This window comes from Cnephaeus nilssonii, assembly GCF_951640355.1.
Source record: "Cnephaeus nilssonii genome assembly, chromosome: 10".
NCBI classification, from domain to species: Eukaryota; Metazoa; Chordata; class Mammalia; order Chiroptera; family Vespertilionidae; genus Cnephaeus; species Cnephaeus nilssonii.
Window position 1 is genome coordinate 51,220,882 of NC_137081.1, and position 19,535 is coordinate 51,240,416.

Consider the following 19,535-nt stretch of genomic DNA (forward strand, 5'->3'; position numbering starts at 1 on the left):
GATAGTAAAATTACCCTTGTGTTCATGAAACAAAGAGAGATACCACTTTTCTTCCTTAGCACCCTCCCTATTCAAGAAAAGGGAAATTAATGCCCTCTTTCCAGCTGAGCTCTGGTAGCCGAGATGATTCAGTGTGTGAGGAAATAGAGCTATGTCTAGAAAACCAATGTGGCAAATGGTGATTCCTAAAGAACTATTGATGAAGGAAAAAAATGTTGAAAAATTGCCCATTTTTTACTTGGTATTCATATAAATATTTTGCATTTATTGTTTTAGGAAAATAACTCTTCACACAGTGAGCGGAATTCCCAAATACCATCTCCAACTGACTACCCACCATTCACCCTTAAGAGGCAAAGTTCTCTAACATTCCAAAGCTCTGACCCCGAAGAGTTCCGACAGAGTCTGCTGACTGCAATCCGTTCTGGAGAGGCTGCTGCCAAATTGAAAAGGGTAAGTTTTCTTTATCAGATGGGTGACAGTGGATTTATTTTCAACACGGTCAGACTAATACTTCGGGGAAATTGTTTCCTGGCATTTAAAGTTGAATACAGAAGATGTCAGAAGTTACTCTTTTGGGTCAGGGGTCATTTTTGAAGTAAAGCCTGACACATACTTTAAAATATGTCAAGTCTGTTTTCCATAACATGGACCAGGTGCACAACATGCCTTTTGCTCATTATTATGTAAGTAGATATAGAAAGTACGTGGACTCTTATTTTAAGAAATTGTTAGCCCGTCTGGCCAGATCAGCTCAGTGGTTGAGCATGGACCTATGAACCAGGAGGTCACGGTTGGATTCCAGGTCAGGGCATATGCCCGGGTTACAGGCTCCATCCCCAGTAGGGGGCGTGCAGGACAAATCCGATCAGTGATTCTCTCTCATCATTGATATTTCCATCTCTCTCTCCCTTTCCCTTTCTCTCTGAAATCAATAAAAATGTATTTTTTTAAAAAGAAAGAAATTGTTAGCCCAACAAGAAAGATTATTTTGGAAAGATGATCCCCCCTGTATTCCAGAGAATCTGCACTAGTGATAGTAACCTGCACTAGTTTCAGTCATGGTTACTAGGGTAATCAAGTTATTACCACATATGGGATTAGATGAGAGTGCCAAGGGGGGAGAGAGGTTTTATAGGTCAAACCAAAAAATGTAGAGAAAACCTAGAGAATTGAGATGAGACCTAATGTAGATATTCAAGTCCTAATAATGCTCTGCTAGAATTGTTCAGCTCCTCTTTACTGAGGTGTAGGAGAGCTTCGGGAATGGGGCAGATACCAAACAGCTGTCACAGGGAATCATTGTAGGTGAGTTTCTTCCCTCTGTCACCCTCATCCACTGAAGGAGGACGTGGATGCCCGGCTGGTGTGGCTCAGTGGTTGAGTGGCGACCTATGAACCAGAAGGTCACGGTTAGATTTCTGGTCAGGGCACTTGCCCGGGTTGTGGGCTCTATCCCCAGTAGGGGGATGCAGGAGGCAGCCAATCTATGATTCTCTTTCATCTTTGATGTTTCTATCTCTGCCTCTCCCTTATTCTTTAAAATCGATAATATATATATATATATATATATATATATATATATATATATATATATATATATATATTTTTTTTTTTTTAAAGTATATGGAGGAGCCTAAAGCCTGGCATTATCACTTGGACTTCCCAGAGGCTATAGTCTCCCTAAATGTCTTTCTTATTCTCTCTTTAATTGTCTTGATTGCAAATTCCTCAACACCCAAAACAAGAAAAAAAATCATTATTCCACTAACTCCGTAGGAATTTTATTTTGTAAATTCCTTCTCTAATCATTTTAGAAGCTATTTAGAGAAGATTAAGAGACTTGTTGAGTAAAACACTGGGCTCAATAGAAAGAAATCTGAAAAGCAACAGGAATGCTGCAAAGATGGAAAGAAAAGGGAAGAAATCTTTGGCACACCTCCGTGGCAGGCCTTGCCTACTCTGGCCATTCCTTAGTGTGTGTGTTTCAGAGGAGCTGTGAGCGACAGCCATTCGGCTGGAGGGCTTGGTGCTCCCATCTGGGCACGCATGGAGACAAGGCAAAATGTTGTATGCTGTCAGGAGTGGAGAAACGTGAAGGAATAAATCAGGGAATTTAGGTGGAATTTTTTAAGAGTGTTCGTAGGCTGAATTTAGGTGCCAGACAGCAAAAATGTGGTAGAGCTTCATAGATTAAAATTAATAGTTCACCCGATGACATTTGAATTTTTGTGGGGACATATGCCCCTATTAAATCGCACATTCTCATTTATGACAATGTTTTCATTTTTATCTTGTAAATTAAGGGTGTATTTCAAATATATCCTTTCCAAATCTAAAGCCTTCTCAATGCAATAAACTTGACAAGCATGTTTTAAGCACATAGGTGTCAAACATTGTACTACATACTTGGAAGACAAAAATGAGTCAAATGAAGCCGTTGCCTTCTGGGTGTTCACTGCCTGGGACTGAGAAACAGCGATACATCAGGCCCGCAGGAGAACCAAGTAACTGCACAGGAGATAATTGCAGGGTGTTTCCACTAAGCCAGTGGATCTGTTAATCAGTTTCAATGCACTGACTGTAGAAAACAGTGCATTAAGGTGGAGATGCCTTTTAGCTCAACGGAATTGCACAGGCAAGCAGCTGTTTGCTTGGTGTGTTATGGGCTCTGATTTGGCAGTCTCTTCACATATAAAAACTCTCATTGCTTCCAGAATGAGCTGGATGTGAATCAACAGAGAGATCAGGCCCAAAATGATGATGCTATCTGTAATTGTCTCCTGTTTATAACACATTAGTTTAAGTTCTATTGAGCCTAAGTTTTATCTGTCTCAGTAGGGGGTTATGGGTAGCTCTACATAACGCCAGTTCCTAAGTTTTGTTTAATGAAAATGTCTTACATAATCCATTTTATTCTACCTAGAAAAGACACCAGGTCTAGTAAAGTTCACAGGATCCACACTTCACAATCAGCCTCCACTTCATGATCACTTCTAGTTATAGATGCTAAAACTGTGTGTGTACCAGGACTCTCATGTAAGAATATTCATGGAATATTGTTTGTAAAAGTTTCCAAGAAATATAGCCTTACTATCCAAAAATAGTAGAATAAGTAGTATATTCAAAGCACGGACTATCATATAGCAATAATTGGACAAGATACAGCTAAATACAACAGTATCGATACATATGAAATTTGTAAAGTTTGACAGCACGCAACACGAAATTGTATTTTTTTTAGTGATACATGGTAGGTGGCAATTATTTTTAAAAGCAAGGAAATGATTATAAAAATCCTGGTAGTGGTTCCTTCAGAGGGGAAGCCAAGGGGCTGTTAGGCGCTCATTGGAGCACAGGCACGCCATTTAAGAGGGAACCAAATAGCTAAGTAGTCAAGATGAATATTATCTTAAAGCAATATTTTTTAAATGTCCAAATTAATGCAAAATCCATGATGAATAAAATGTCAGAATGTTAAGTAAAGACAGGGTTAGCAGGGAGGTGGAGGTATTCTCTCTCTTGACCTGGGTGGTGGGATATATACATGTTTGTGCTTGTTCCCATTGGGCTGTTTAAATTCAGTGCACTTTCCTGTAAATGTATTCTATTTCAAAAAAATTGCCAAAGTTGGTAAAAAGTGGGCACAAGAAGGCTCTAATTTCTTGTGATATTTGCTTAGTCCCATGTTTCTGTCCTGTATGAGACGTTTCTGTATTTAAATTATGAATTTTTAAATAGAGCAACAGTTCTAGTGCCAAATACAGTCTCTAGTGATTTTGACAGTAGGCTCAGATTGTTCATCAGAAAGTTGGCTCAGGGTTTGCCTTCCTTTTGGCACCTAAATGTTGCTTGACTCCAGGTACCAACCTGCCTTATGGCTCTGGTTCATACCGAGCAATTAACCTTCATTATAATAGTTGGTTCACATTAGAACAATTATCTCGTTGATCGCTCTAGTGAAAATGTGGTCATGAGCATGCTATGTTTTCTTTTCCTGTTTCTTAAGGTTTTTGCCTTACTCCCACTCGACCCCCATGCAGCTACAGAAATTTTTCTTTAGATGCAGCATTAATAATTCTAGCTCAGTATTTTATAAAATGTGTTTGATATTTAGTTTATATATCAATCAGCAGATTGTTTTCAGAAAATAAAACAGATTAGGTAATTCATTATTGTTGACTTGAGCTGACACCAGAACTTCTTTGGCAGCTTTCAGATCCTGATAGTGCTTGAATTACTAAAGGTTATTATACTATTCCAGGTAGAAAATAGGGTTGTAAAAATAAAATATGAAATAAACAGACAAATAAGGCTTATTACTTGATACTAAGTATTTCCTCAGAATGTAAGTAAAACTTATCTTTGATACTAGATAGAAATCTGGAGCGAAGAAAAAAAAAACTGGAAAATTCATCCAGAATCATGCTGGCTTGTTTTGTTTATTTCATTGGTTTGATTTTGATTCATATTTCCTTAGTTTGAATTTGAACTATCAGGGATTTCAGATGGGTTTTTCTTTTCATATATTTTTCAAGTAAAAATAAATGACAATTTCATAGTTACCTCTCTTTATGGGAATAAGAAAGCTATGTAAATATTCCTTAAAATTTTTTAAACTTCAAGGGTAGACAATCAACTAGTACATACTCATCAGTTAATTCTTAAATGTTACTTTGAAAATATCTTTATTATAAGTGTCATGTGTTCATTGCTCAAAATTTAAGCAATATTTTTTACTTTATAAATGCTTGTAAAAAGTTACCATATTCCATTCAAGAAATATTCATTGTTTTATTCTGTGCCAGGCACTAAAACAAACATGAGTATAAAGTAGCATTAAAATAAAAAAGGTCTCTGACCCCACAGAATTTATAGAACAGAATTTAATGATGTCTTCTCAGGTTTGACAGTTCAGTAAACACATTTTTAAATAATAAAATACAGTTTCCTTCCCCAAAGTAAATTCTCTAGATAGATTACGGTGTAAGCTGTCGTACCACATTGGTAGTATGTAAACGTATTTAATTTTTTATAAAAATAAAATCTTCTATAAAACATTCAAAAACATATCTATTTGAAGCTTTCCAACTTATTATATACATATACATATATACATATATAGAACACATGTTATATAATATGTTATTCTTTTAATACTACATAGTATTTGTGAATGAGTATTAGCTTCATTGCTCTTTATTGGTGGACATTTACCTGGATTCTAGTTTTTCACTAACAATAGTGCAACAACGATACCTGTTACTTGCAAACACCTGGAGCCATCAGTATGATTTTTTTAAATGCTTAAAACAAATTTCTCTCCTGTACTTTACAAAGAATTTTGTGAACAAAAATTACAAGAATAACTTTTACACACAGAGACTTTTTGGACCAAGGCTTCATAATGACAAGTCATTACCTGTGTGTTGTTTGTTGGCTCTACTTGGAAAGAAATCCTACATGAATACTAAACAGGGTGCGGATGAGTTTTTCTTCCCCTAGTGGCATCTTTTCCTCTTAGCTATTGTATTTCAGGTGGGTAATGGCAACCATTCTACTCCACCCTGATTCATAAGAGAGTCAAGATAATTGACTAGTTTAGAGATGATCAGTCTTTGCTTAGTGAAAGGCAACAAAGGAAGTATAAGGAAACCAAATTCAAACTAAATTTGCCAATTTTATTTCCCCTTTCACTAACTTATTTTGTTGCTGAGCAGAATCGGTGGCCTTTTGTACTTCAAATCTCTTCTTGTGAGAAGATGATAATGTTTGTTATGAATCTAAACTAGTCGACTTATAATCTAGAGATAAACTATGTTTCTTAGAATTCTATCATATTTGATGTATTTCAAAATAGTGTACCTATTTACTACTTAAAATCCAGATGATTTTTTTTTACATTTTTCTAAATAATATTGGAATTTCAGACTATTTAGTAAATTCTTGTTATAGTGTTTTTCATTCACTTACACTTTATAAATAGAAAACTTTGGCATACAATTTTGGAACTTATGAGTTTATTAAAAAACAAAACAAAACAAAATCTTTTTATTCTGCAACTGTTTTAGCACAACAGTCATAAATTTGACTTTTTTAGCCCTTTTTAAGAAAGCATTTTAAAAACCAAAGCTCTTTTTTCCCCCTTATAAGTAAAGGATACTTGTGAGGGGAACTTCAAGTTAATATATACCATCTATACAAAAGTTGTAAAATTCATTGCTTTGTGGAATTCCCTTTATTTTTCTACATTCTCCAAGGCACTTTTGAAGAGCCAGAATAAATCTAGCTAACAATGCTCTTTGACAGCTTGGCTTGCAGTCTGTTTGTGCTCTTGTCCTTTTGAGTTGATTTGGCAATCTTATAAAGAATAAGATGGTCAAATTTGTTGTGGAAATAACAACCCTTTCATTTTTAGTTTCATGGTAGAGTGAACATTTATTCTTGATTATTTGTCATTGATTGCATAATAAATACTAAATGGTAGTATTTACAATTAAACAGACGTTAAATGTAGTAATTGTTGAAAATTAGACAGCTGTCCCATTTTAAATTGACGGGTATAAAGTGTGTTTCTTTCTCTTAGGTTACTGTTCCATCAAATACAATATCTATGAATGGGAAGTCAAGACTCAGTCATTCCATGTCCCTTGATGCCCAGGACGGCCATTAAAGGTTGCCCTGCCATACTGCCCTTCACCTCCTCCACTTCACAGAGCAACTTCGTTCTAATGGGGAATGTTGGCAAATATATATTCAGATGTACACTAATATATTATCTACGAAAGTCTAAGAGTTTATGCTGTGGCTTTTAATGCCAAAAGAAGAATTACCAGAATTTATAATTTATAATAATATTTTTTACCTTTTTTGCCTTAAGAGCTGAATATGCTACTTAGAACTTTAAGACAAGGTGTTAATGACTTTCATTTTTTTCAAATGAGAAATAGTCGTGTTGTTGTTGGTTTTTGTTCCACTTACTTGTTGACACATTCTCTGCAATGTGACTTAGACAAAAGGATAAATTAAGAGTCATAGACATATTTGTATGATACGTGAATAACTAGGCAAACCTAGAGCTGACATTGGCTGCCTCAGTGTCACAGTTTAATTGCAAATGTTTATAAGTTATATTAAAGCCTATTGTGTGCTGAAAGTATGATCTAGAAAATGAATGATATTCAATAAGTATACCCAGTTCAACAGTTAATTGCAGTGATGAATCATTTAGTGTGCAACTCTTGTGTGTTCTTTGTGTAATTACAAAATCAGTGTCAAATTTATGGGGAGTACATTATATTTTAATATTTTATTACCATAAAACATTGGTTTTTTAATCTTTAGAACTTAAATTGCACAAGGTAAATTTTAAATATTTTCTGTATATAATTATGTTATTGTCACACAGATATTACACATTTTATGTGTCAGAAGCCTTAAAAATCTTCCTGTGAAAATGATTTATTGTGACAGTTATTTCACATTTAAGATGTAGAGAGGAATAGGAGTTAGTTTATGTCCATATTGGAAAACTTTAAAGACTACTTGGAGGTTCCAGAAATCTTGGTTTTAATTAAAGTAAAAAGAGAAAATAAAGTCATTATGTAGTTCAGATGCAAATATTCTAAATAATAATATATATTTACATTAAAGCTAAAACTGTTAAGCAAAACAGTGCCTAATGTGTTTGCTTACAAGTGTCCTGGAGTCTAGACCTTGTTAATATTCTGTTCCTACTTTAAGAATTTAATTGCTGACTTATTTTAAAAGCTTTGTCAAACAAGCTGATGTTATGTTAGTTTTCCCTAAAGCTACTGAGATACCTGCCTCTGGAAAATGTGTTGATTTCCCCCCCTGTTTAATAAAAGCAAGTTATACATTTGGGATGCTTTTTTTTTTTTAATGCAGTTTGTGTCAACCAGCCTATTTGTGTACCTCACCTGATGAACACATCTCTGTTAGCCAGTAAACAAACAAGTAAGGTAATACCTACCATTTATTAGGGTTCCCTGGTCTACATGAAAGCCCAGGCATTATAACTTAAATGCATGATCAGAGCAGGTAAAATGCTTAGCATAGTTTTAGACACCTGGCAAGTGCACGTTGAGTGTTAAATGCTACTATTTTTTGAGTCAAACTTGGAGAGACCTTCATAATGAAAACTTAAGTGACATCATTATAAACCAATAGGGACAAGAGTGAATTTTTGAAAAATTATGTTTATATATTTGATTTTCCACTTGGAAAAATAATAAATTTGGATCCTGATCTCAAACCATAAACAAATATATTTGAGTTGGGTTGAAGACAACTTTTAAAAGTACATTAAACATAGATGAATATATTCATCATTTTCAGACCTCAGCATGAGAAAAATTATTTAAATAAGATAAAGAGACATAGTCATAAAAGATATGATAAATTTAAATATATGAAAATTTAAAACATATTTACATTAAGTATTATAAAAGTGAAGAAAATAAGCCACAAAATGTTCTTAACATATAAAGGATAATTTATAAAAAATGTAGAAATTCCTAAAATTTGTTTAAAAAAATCAACTACCCAGTAGAAATATGAACACACTGAAAAAAATCAAAAAAATTTCTTACAAGAGAAAATCTGAAAGGCCACCAACAAACATGGAAAAAATACTCTTCACTAATAATCAGGGAAATACAAGTTTAAAATGCATGGGTACCACATTACATCCATGAAATTAGCAAAAATATAAGTTTCAAGGACAACAAAGGAGTGGGGACTCTTTTTATGTTAGTGGGGAAATACACTGGCACAACCATCAAATTGGCAGCATCTAGTAAAATTAAAGATCTCTTACTATGTTACCTTAGAGAAGTCCCTATGCATGTGCAGAAAGAGGCATATACACATATGTTCCCAGCAGCCTTGTGTATAACAGTAGGAAGGAATCCTAACCATCACTCAACATTGGTAGTATATTCATATGATGAAATTCCATACGACAGTTAAAATGAACAAACTAGAGTTATGCCTGTCAACATAGATACATTTCAAAAAGAATAAAAAAAGCAAGCTATAGAACAATACATGTTTTATGATAACAGAATATATAAAGTATAAAATATTTAAAATGATATTGGTATATATCCTATCTAACAAAAGAGTAACATGCAAATTAACCATCACTCCGCTACACCCACAAGCCATGCCCACCATCCAACCTACTAGCCAATCAGGAGCGAGTATGCAAATTAACCCAAGATGGCTGTGGCCACAGAGAGAGCAGGAGGGAGGCTTGGGTTTCCCCGGCGATGGAGGAAGCCAAGCTTTCCGCCTGCCTTGGCGGGCCCAGGCCTCCGCTTAAGGCTACAAAGTTTCAATTATAGAACATAAATAAATCCCAACAGAAATGGCTGCCGCCACAGAGCGAGCAGAAGGCTTGGCTTCGCTCCAGGCTACAAAGTTTCAATTGTAGAAGATAAATAAGTCCCAGATACCAGGGCCTCCGCTTGGGTCGCCGGGGGGCGTGGCCAGCCTGCAAACCACCACAGGCCCCTCACCCAGGCCGCCCCATGCCCAAAGGGAACCCCCACCCTGATCTGGGACACCCTTCAGGGCAAACCAGCTGGCCCCCACCCATGCACCAGGCCTCTATCCTATCTAAAAAAAATTAATATGCAAATTGACCATCACTCCAACACACAAGATGGGTGCCCCCATGTGGTCAAAGATCCTGCCCCCATGTGGACACAAGATGGCCACCACAACATGGCCAGCAGGGGAGGGCAGTTGGGAGGGACCAGGCCTGCAAGGGAGGGCAGTTGTGGGCGATCAGGTCAGGGGAGGGCAGTTGGGAGGAACCAGGCCTATAGGGAAGGGCAGTTGGGGCGGACCCAGGCCTGCAGGGGAGAGCAGTTGGGGGGGACCAGGCCTGCAGGGGAAGGCAGGGGTGACCAGGCCTGCAGGGGAGGGCAGTTAGGCATCAATCAGGCTGGCAGGGGAGTGGTTAGGGGGTGATCAGGCTGGCAGGCAGAAGCAGTTAGGGGCAATCAGGCAGGCAGGCAGGCTAGCGGTTGGGAGCCAGCAGTCCTGGATTGTGAGAGGAATGTCCGACTGGTGGGATCAGGCCTAAACGGGCAGTCGGACATCCTTCAAGGGGTCCCAGATTGGAGAGGGTACAGGCTGGGCTGAGGGACACCCCCCCGCCCCCCCCCCCCCCCCCCGTGCACGAATTTCATGTACTGGGCCTCTAGTATAAAAGATAAAATACATAGGTTTGCTGGTGTGAACCAAGAAGTGAATATTGGAATGGGGAGATTTACGGGAAGCATCAATTTTGCTTATAGTATTTTATAAACTTCTCTTTAAAAACAAATACTTGTTTGACTCTAGATTTTAGCATATTTGAAATAGTTCATAATTAAAAATATTTTTAAAAGATTGAATAGGATGTTGGGGGATATGTACATGACCATCAATACACATGAAAAAGTTGCCTTCTCTATACTATTTCATGAGAAAAACATGTGCTGCTCTCTCTACTCAGTTGGGAAAAAAATTAGAAACAAGTACTTTTCACCAATCACATCCTCAAGCAGCAAAAAATTAAGACACAGGAATGATTAAGAACTAACTTCCAATTTTCATATTACATTTTTGGTATCTAGGTATTTTGCTTCTTCCCCCTTCCCCAATCAGGTTATTTTTTATAATATTTTAAAATTGTCCAGATTCAATATAAATTATAGGGTATGAAATGTAATACCTCTTTTCTGTCTTCAGTATCCACTGCCCTCTCCAGAGGTAACCACTGTTAATATGTTTATCTACATCTCTATATAGATGTATTCATATCCAATGTGTGTGTATAGGCATCTGTGTTTTTTGTTTTGTTGTTATTGCTACTGTTGTTTTTAACATTAAAAAGTTAAACTTTGCCTTTCACACCAGCAGTGTTCTAGAAAAGCCTTTCTTTTTGCACATACAGATTTACCCCGTAATATTTTGCCATTCTATTATTTGTTTCTTGTTGTGATACACAGTTCTGGCTAAGAGTCAAGATAGTTGGGTTTGAATCATAAGTCTGCCACTTACAAGTCATGGGATCTTGGATAAATTACATATTTTCTTTGTGCCTCATTTTCACCTCTGAAAAATTGAGTTAAGAATATAACTACCTCATGGGGATGGTTCTAAGGATTAAATAAATTTTAAACAAAATTTAGAAAACATTCATTTTTAAAAGCCATCTATTTAATGAAGAGATATTATTTATCTAATACACTCCCCTCCCATTTTGAAGTGTGACCTTCCCTCACATTTTAAGGCCATATCTGGCCTTGTTCACCAGGAATGACAACAAAATCCACACTCTGCCACCAGACCCAAGTCCTTAAATGAGACCATCTTTTCCCTGATATCTAAAGTTGCTTGTACAGTCCACTCTTGAACAATCCAGACTTAGGGTTGCTGCCACCATCTCCCTCCCAACACAGTCAAAAATTCACTTATATCTTTTGACTCCCCAAAAACTTAATATTAGTAGCGTACTGTTGACCAACAGCCTTACTGATAACATAAACACTTAACACATAGTTTACATATTATCTGTATTATATACTATACTAGAGGCCCAGTGCATGAAATTTGTGCATGGGGCAGGGGTCCCTCAGCCCAGCCTGCACCTTCTCCAATCCAGGACCCCTCGGGGGATGTCTGACTGCCTCTCGCAATACGGGACCGCTGGCTCCTAACTGCTTACCTACCAGCTTGACTGATTGCCCCTAACCACCTCTGCCTGCCTGCCTGATTGCCCCTAACTGCTCCCCTACCTGCCTCATCATCCCTAACTGCCCCCCTGCTGGCCTGATCGCCCCTAACCACCTCTGCCTTGCCCCACACCCGGGACCCAGGATTCCCTCCTCTGGCCGGCCATAGGCACCCAGAACCCAGGCTGGCTTTTCCTGGGCCGGCCATAGCCACAGAGGTGCGTGGGCAGATGGCTTCGCCCGGGCTGCAGCTGCAGGTGCCCGGGACCACGGAGCAGGTGGCTTGTCCTTCTCCACAGCCTGGCTGGTCCCCATTCCTCTCTCGCAAGCTCATTTGTGCCTGGCTGGTCCCCACTTCTCTCTCCCCAGTGTTGAGTGCCTGAGTCGTTACAGTGTGAGGGTGTGACAACCGTTTGCATATTAACTCTTTATTTTGTAGGATTCTTACCAAAAAAAGCAAATAAAATTATACAAACCATAAGGATGAGAAAATACATTTATAGTACTGTATGTATTTTTTTTTTTAAAGTCTGGGTATAAATGGACTGGCAGTTCAAACCCATGTGTTCAAGGGTCAACTGTACTTGAAACTAAGAGTTCCAGTTGATAGAATTATTTCTCTCATGCTAGTTCATTTTCTGCCTACTACCGGCAGAGACAAATACAAAAAGAGCTAGGAATCATGGTCATCATTTTTACACTTTCCTGTCTTTCATAAATGACTTGAAATAAAAGGTGACTTGTAATTAGAGGTCACAAAAATTTCCATGGACAGAGGTGTGGTGTTTATTTTTTGTTGTTTTTTATTTTGATAATTTTTTATTGTTTAAAGTATTACATATGTCTCCTTTTTCACCAATTAACCCCCCCCCCCCCCCCGGCCACTCCCACCCTCCAGGGAAAGCTCCCACCACCCCAGTGTCTGTGTCCATTGGTTATGCCAGTGATGGGCAACCTTTTGAGCTTGGTGTGTCAAACTTCGCCAAAAAACTGAGCATAACTCGGGTAGTGTGTCACTTTGAGGAAAAAACATTATTTCGCAAATGTTTCATCCTCAGGAGCAGCAAATGTTTCATCCTCGGCATGCGGCCACCTCAGTGGCCACGTGTCATCAGAAATGGCTACGCGTGTCAGTGCTGACACGCGTGTCATAGGTTCGCCATCACTGGGTTATGCTACTATGCATGCGTATAGGTCCTTTGGTTGATCTCTAACCACCCTCCTCCCCTGCCTTCTCTCTGAGGTTGGAAGGTCTGTTCAGAGTTACCTTGTCTCTGGATCTATTTTGTTCATCAGTATATGTTGTTTATTATATTCTATATATGAGTGAGATCATGTGATACTGATCTTTCTCTGACTGGCTTATTTCGCTTAGCATGATGCCCTCCAGTTCCATCCATGCTGTTGCAAATGGTAAAAGTTCCTTCTTTTTTATAGTAGCACTAGAAGCCTGATGCACGAAGATTCGTGCTAGAATGGGCTTTCCTTTCCCTGGCTGCCGGCACCGCCTTTCCACTCCGGCCCAGTCTCTTTCTGCTCAGGCCCCAGAGCTGCCTCTTTCCGCTCCAGGAGCCGCCTCTTTCTGCTCCAGCCCTGCCTTCCCACGCTGCCCAGAGGCCCTGAGAGACCGGGGGTGGGGCAGAACGCCTGTGTCGTCGCCATGGCGATGAGGCAAGTGTCCCACCCCCGTCACTTCATGCCTGTGAATGCAAATTAACCACCATTTTTGTTGGGTTAATTTGCATATCACTCCTGATTGGCTGGTGGCATAGCGGAGGTATGGTCAAATTACATGTTTGTCTATTATTAGGTAAGATTATTAGGTAAGATAGTATTCCATTGTGTAGATGTACCACAGTTTTTTAATCCACTCATCTGCTGATGGGCACTTAGGCTGTTTGCAAGTCTTAGCTATTGTAAATTGTGCTGCTATGTACATAGGGGTGCATATAGCTTTTCTGATTGGTGTTTCTGTTTTCTTGGGATATAGTCCTAGAAGTGGAATTACTGGGTCAAATGGGAGTTCCATTTTTAACTTTTTGAGGAAACTCTATACTGTCTTCCACAGTGGCTGCACCAGTCTGCATTCCCACTAGCAATGCACTAGTGTTCCTTTTTCTCCACATCCTCCCAAGCACTTGTTTTTTGTTGATTTGTTGAAGATAGCCATTCTGACAGGGGTGAGGTGGTATCTCATTGTTGTTTTCATTTGCATCTCTCAGATGATTAGTGACTTTGAACATGTCTCTTGGCTTTCTCTATGTCCTCTTTTGAAAAGTGTCTATTTAGGTCCTTTGCCCATTTTTTGATTGGATTGTTTATCTTCCTTTTGTTAAGTTGTATGAGTTCCCTGTAAATTTTGGATATTAAACTCTTATCTGAGATAGCATTGGCAAATATGTTCTCCCATGCAGTGGGCTTTCTTGTTGTTTTGTTGATGTTTTCTTTTGCTGTGCAGAAGCTTTTTATTTTGATGTAGTCCCATTTGTTTATTTTCTCCTTAGTTTCCATTGCTCTAGGAACTGTATTGGTAAAGATATTGCTATGACATATGTCTAATATTTTGCTGCCTATGGAGTCTTCTAAGAGTGTTATGGTTTCCCATCTTACATTTAAGTCCTTTAACCATTTTGAGTTTATTTTTGTTTATGGTATAAGTTGGTGATCTAGTTTCATTTTATTTTTTTTTTTTGCATTGGATTCAGCAATACATTAGAAAGATCATACACCATGACAAAGTGGGATTTATTCCAGGGGTGCAAGGATGGTACAATATCTGCAAATCAATGAAGGTGATACATCACATAAACAAATTGAAAGACAAAAATCACATAATCATATCAATCGATGCAGAAAAAGCATTTGATAAAATCCAACATCCTTTCTTTTTTTTAAAAATATATTTTATTGATTTTTTTACAGAGAAGAAGGGAGAGGGAGAGAGAGTTAGAAATATCAATGAGAGAGAAACAGTGATCAGCTGCCTTCTGCACAACCACCACTGGGGATGTGCCCGCAACTAAGGTACATGCCCTTGACTGGAATCGAACCTGGGACCCTTCAGTCTGCAGGCCGATGCTCTATCCACTGAGCCAATCCAGTTAGGGCCCAACATCCTTTCTTGATAAAAACTCTCAACAAAGTGGGAATAGAGGGATCATACCTCAACATAATAAAAGCCGTATATGACAAACCTACAGCCAACATCATACTCAATGGGCAAAAACTAAAACCATTTCCCCTAAAAACAGGAACAAGACATGGATGCCCACTTTTACCACTCCTGTTCAACATAGTACTGTAAGTGCTAGCCATAGTGATCAGACAAGAAGAAAAAATAAAAGGCATCCAAATTGGAAAAGAAGAAGTAAAACTGTAATTATTCGCAGAATACATGATATTGTACATAGAAAACCCCAAAGACTCCATAAAAAAATGACTAGACTTAATAAATGAAGTTGGCAATGTAGCAGGATACAAAATTAACACCCAGAAATCTATGGCTTTTTTATACACCAATAATGAACTCACAGAAAGAGAAACTAAAAAAACAATCCCATTTACCATTGCAACAAAAAAATTAAGATACCTAGGAATAAACTTAACCAAGGAGGTAAAAGACCTGTACTCAGAAAACTACAGGACATTAAAAAAAGGGATAGAGGAAGACATAAACAAATGGAAGAACATACGATATTCATAGATTGGTAGAATCAACATCATTAAAATGTCCATACTAGCCAAAGCAGTTTATAGATTCAATGCAATCCCCATTAAAATACCAATGGCATATTTCACAGACCTAGAACGAACTCTCCAAAAATTCATCTGGAATAAAAAAAAAGACCTCGAATAGCCACAGCAATCTTGAGAAAGAAGAACAAAGTTGGAGGGATCACAATATCAGATATCAAGCTGTATTGCAAAGCCATGGTTCTCAAAACTGCCTGGTATTGGCACAAGAACAAACATATAGATCAATGGAACAGAACAGAGAAACCAGAAATAGACCCAAGCCATTATGCTCAATTAATATTTGACAAAGGAGGCAAGAGCACACAATGGAGTCAAGACAGTTTCTTCAATAAATGGTGCTGAGAAAATTGGTCAGGCACATGAGATTTTTTTTTTATATACACATAGCTCATATTTATTTGGTGCTTTAGAGTTTACACAGAACTTTTATCTGATGCACATATAGAACAAACAAGTACACAAAGAGATTGCTATTTTACCAAGGTCACACTACCAGTTAAATGGCAGAAGCCCAAACCTCACTTCCAGTCTTCTCTTTCCAATGGCTGGATTTTGCAAATGATGAAGATGGTGCTGGATTTCAAAGGACACCAAATAGTAACCTACTTATTCTGGATCTTCAGTTGGTTTTCTTTTAAATGTTACTGCTTTCCTGCAAGTTTTCATCCTTAACACCTCAGACTCTTCATATGGATAGATATATTTTGTTGAAGGCAAGAAAAAAATACCATGTGTTCCCGCAAAAGAACTTTTCTGACAGGTATTTCGAGAAGAATTGTGAAACATTCTGGTAATTTGTGTAGAACTGTTGGCATTTCTGCCTCACAAACTGAAGAAACTTATTTGGAAGTCTTGCAAATTACTCATCTTGGAGAAGAAAAGGTGCTACAATTTCAAACAAATGTATAGTTTTTGAGAAATTTTTCAAATTTCCAATTTATTCTTTTATTCTACCCACTTCTTGTGCTAGATTATAATCATGGCCCAGATTCTTGACCTCACCTGCATTCACACCTTTTGCCATGTGACTTTGCCCTTCTTTCACTAAGGAGACAGAACACATCTCCTCACTTATAGAAGCAGTATTTTTGACTAATAGAATGAGATGAAACTGACACCAGGCCAATTCTTAGAGTAGGCCTCAAAGGTCTGCATGCATTTGCTGCTTTCCCTGTACCTGAAATGCTGTTGTGAGAAAGACATCTCTGGGCCAGCTGAATGAATGGTTCTTAGAAGAAGATGAGACATGAGTGGAGCAGAGCTCCCACCTGAGGCTGGCCTAGAGCATTCAATAGTCAGACCCTCAGACATGAGCAAGTTCAGCCAAGATCAGCAAAACCACAAGGCCACCCCCTAGATGACTCCGAAGTGTGAGCAATAAATACTTACCTCCTAGCTATGCCACAAAGGTTTCATAATCTATTGTTACAAATCATTAGTGTGGCAATACATGTGATACACCTTCTTAAACTTGTATACACGTGATTCTACCCTAATCACAAATTCATTCAATGTGTTCAGGTTCATATACCCTCTTTCCCCCAGAGTCCCACGGACTACTTGTTAAATCCAACACAAATACACCTCAGACACTGTCTAGCTCCCAAGTAGCTCAAAACTATTCTAACTTATTAATTCCTTTATTATTTGTGGTGCAGAAATACTTCTTTCTCTATCCTTCTTTCTCATTATTTTCAAACTTGGGAGCATGAGAGCTCAGATATCAGAGCTTCCCGACCACCTCAGAAGCTCTTTGGACTCTTGTCTATTTTCTAGAGTTGCCAGATAAAATATAGGATTTCTCACTTAAATTTGAATTTCAGGTAAACAATGGATTACTTGTTAGTATAACCATGTCCCATGTAACATTTGGATACACTTATGCTAAAACCTTAATTATTCATCTGAAATTCAAATTTAATTGTATGGCCGGTATTTTTTTTTTTCTAAATCTAGCAATTCTACTATTAATTGAAAATCTGGAAGGAATAGATTGAAGGAAGAAGAAGCACCTACCAAGTGTGCCAAAAAGAAAGCAGGTCCAGGCCCACATAAGTCAAGAAGCCAAGTGGTATTATAGAAAAGAGTAGTTCCACCTTTGGTGGTTCATCAACAGGAAAACCCTCATGTAATGAATGGAGAAAGGTTCATTGGAGAGCTCAAAGTGACGAACCCTTTGGATAACTTCTGCTGGTGGGTTTTAGATACCTACAAGACATTGGGAAACAATATACTTAAGAAATTCTGATATTGGCCTATTAACATCCACATTATTATTATGTTAAATGTAACAATTGTTTAATTTAGGTGAGAAGTATATGGGTTATAATTATACATGGTTTTTAACTGTTCTGCATATTTGAAATTATCTATATATATAAAAGCCTAATATGCAAAGTATCACCTCGGGAGTTCGACCAACCTGGAGTTCAATTGCTCGCTATGACGTGTGCTGACCACAAGGGGGCAGAGTGGAATGAAGGAAGGCCCCAGCCAGCATCCGGCAGCCGGGGAAGGGAAGCCCTGGCCAGCAGCCCACAGCCACTAGGGACCCTAACCATGCACAAATTTCGTACACTGGGCTTCTGGGTTATAATAAAGTGGGGAATAAACACATGTGGAGAGAAAGAGACTTAATTTGTGGTCATTTCTTTCCCTTCCACCAATTAAGAATTCTATGCAAGTCAGGGGAGATGATGTGATACAAGTATTAATTTGCAAAAGCAACATGCTGTTAGCAAAGTTTATTGAAAGGTTTTATGGCTCAGTGTTAACTAAAAATAATAAACTCCAAAATCTAATTGAACACAGAGTTATTTGTAAGAGGGTGGCAAGAAGTAAGGAAACTAAAATTTAAGTACTACCTATGCACCATTTACTCTGCGAGGTGGCATCTGAGGTAAGGTTATCATCCCATTTTACGCCTGAGGCTCAAGCACCTAAGGAACTCACCGAGACCAGTGCTGAGGTTGAAGACAAGTATGTAATTCCATGGCCCTCATCTTTTCCACTGTGCTCTGCTTCTGCTTTCCAGTCTTAAATTTGTGCTTTAACAATCAACCTTAAAAAATGTATGGGTGGTGTTTATTTTTACTCTTTTCAATGTAGATCTCTTATAGAGCACATCCCTAGCCTTTTTAAACATGATCTCAATTGCCTGAAAAATCAAAATGAGTGACTAATATTTCTCTGACACCAGTTATTCTGCAATTATGAAACATAAAGGATGGATGTTAATTTCTGCTAGGTGTTGTAATACATCCCCTTTAAATGTTAATCGGACACTAAAAGAATTACGTGCAAGGTACTTATGAAGAGGATGGTCCCTGCCTTCAAGAAGGTTACAATACAAGCCATGCCTTTCCCCAGTGACCTGACATGTCACATCATCTCCACCGTTTTTGAAGTTCCTTAAATTAGTAAGTATTTGAGGGCTCTTTTTTTTTCTGTTCCATTATTTAAGATATGTATTCTTTCCTGTATCAATACCATACTATCTTCATTACTATAACTTTATAATAAGCCTTTATATATTGAAGTGAAATTATTCCTTTTTCGTCTCCTTTTGAAATGTTTTGGCTATTCTGGGCTCTATACTCTTCTATATAAATTTTAAGATAACTTTATTAAGTTCCACAACACATGTATGGGGATTTTACAGACAAGTTAATGTTTCTGGATAATAAATGTGAAGAATGGCTCAGCTTCATTAGCAATCAAGGGAATGTGAATCAAGACCACAAGGAGATATCATTTGAACCCACTGACAAAAATTCAGAAGTTTGATAATGCTAAGTTTTGGAGAGAATATGGACCAACAGAATCTCTTATACACTGCTGGTGGGTATATAAATTGGTACAAACAGTTTAGAATTATGTAGTATTTAACTTTTGCATGTATTCTTTTATCTCTCTGTATCCAGTCTCCAACCTTCTTTGTCCTGCTCTGAGCTCTTGGGAGCCTATAGCTTCATCAACCATCTCCCTTGCATTCTGGCTTCTGTTTAGGCTCAGCCAATGAGAAAGGCC

General features: G+C 37.9%; 1 protein-coding gene across 9 annotated transcripts in view; it reads left to right on the forward strand.

Moving 5' to 3' along the window:
• COBLL1 (cordon-bleu WH2 repeat protein like 1) overlaps positions 1–7,884 on the forward strand; it is a 156,155-nt gene extending 148,271 nt beyond the window's left edge. For all 9 annotated transcript variants that reach the window (XM_079782677.1, XM_079782679.1, XM_079782678.1 and 6 more), the window contains 2 exons: positions 277–453; positions 6,587–7,884. In XM_079782677.1, the coding sequence (XP_079638803.1) occupies positions 277–453; positions 6,587–6,673 (264 nt within the window). In that variant the 3' untranslated portion in view covers positions 6,674–7,884. The remainder of the gene's footprint in view (positions 1–276; positions 454–6,586) is intronic.
• The last annotated feature ends 11,651 nt before the right edge of the window (positions 7,885–19,535 follow it).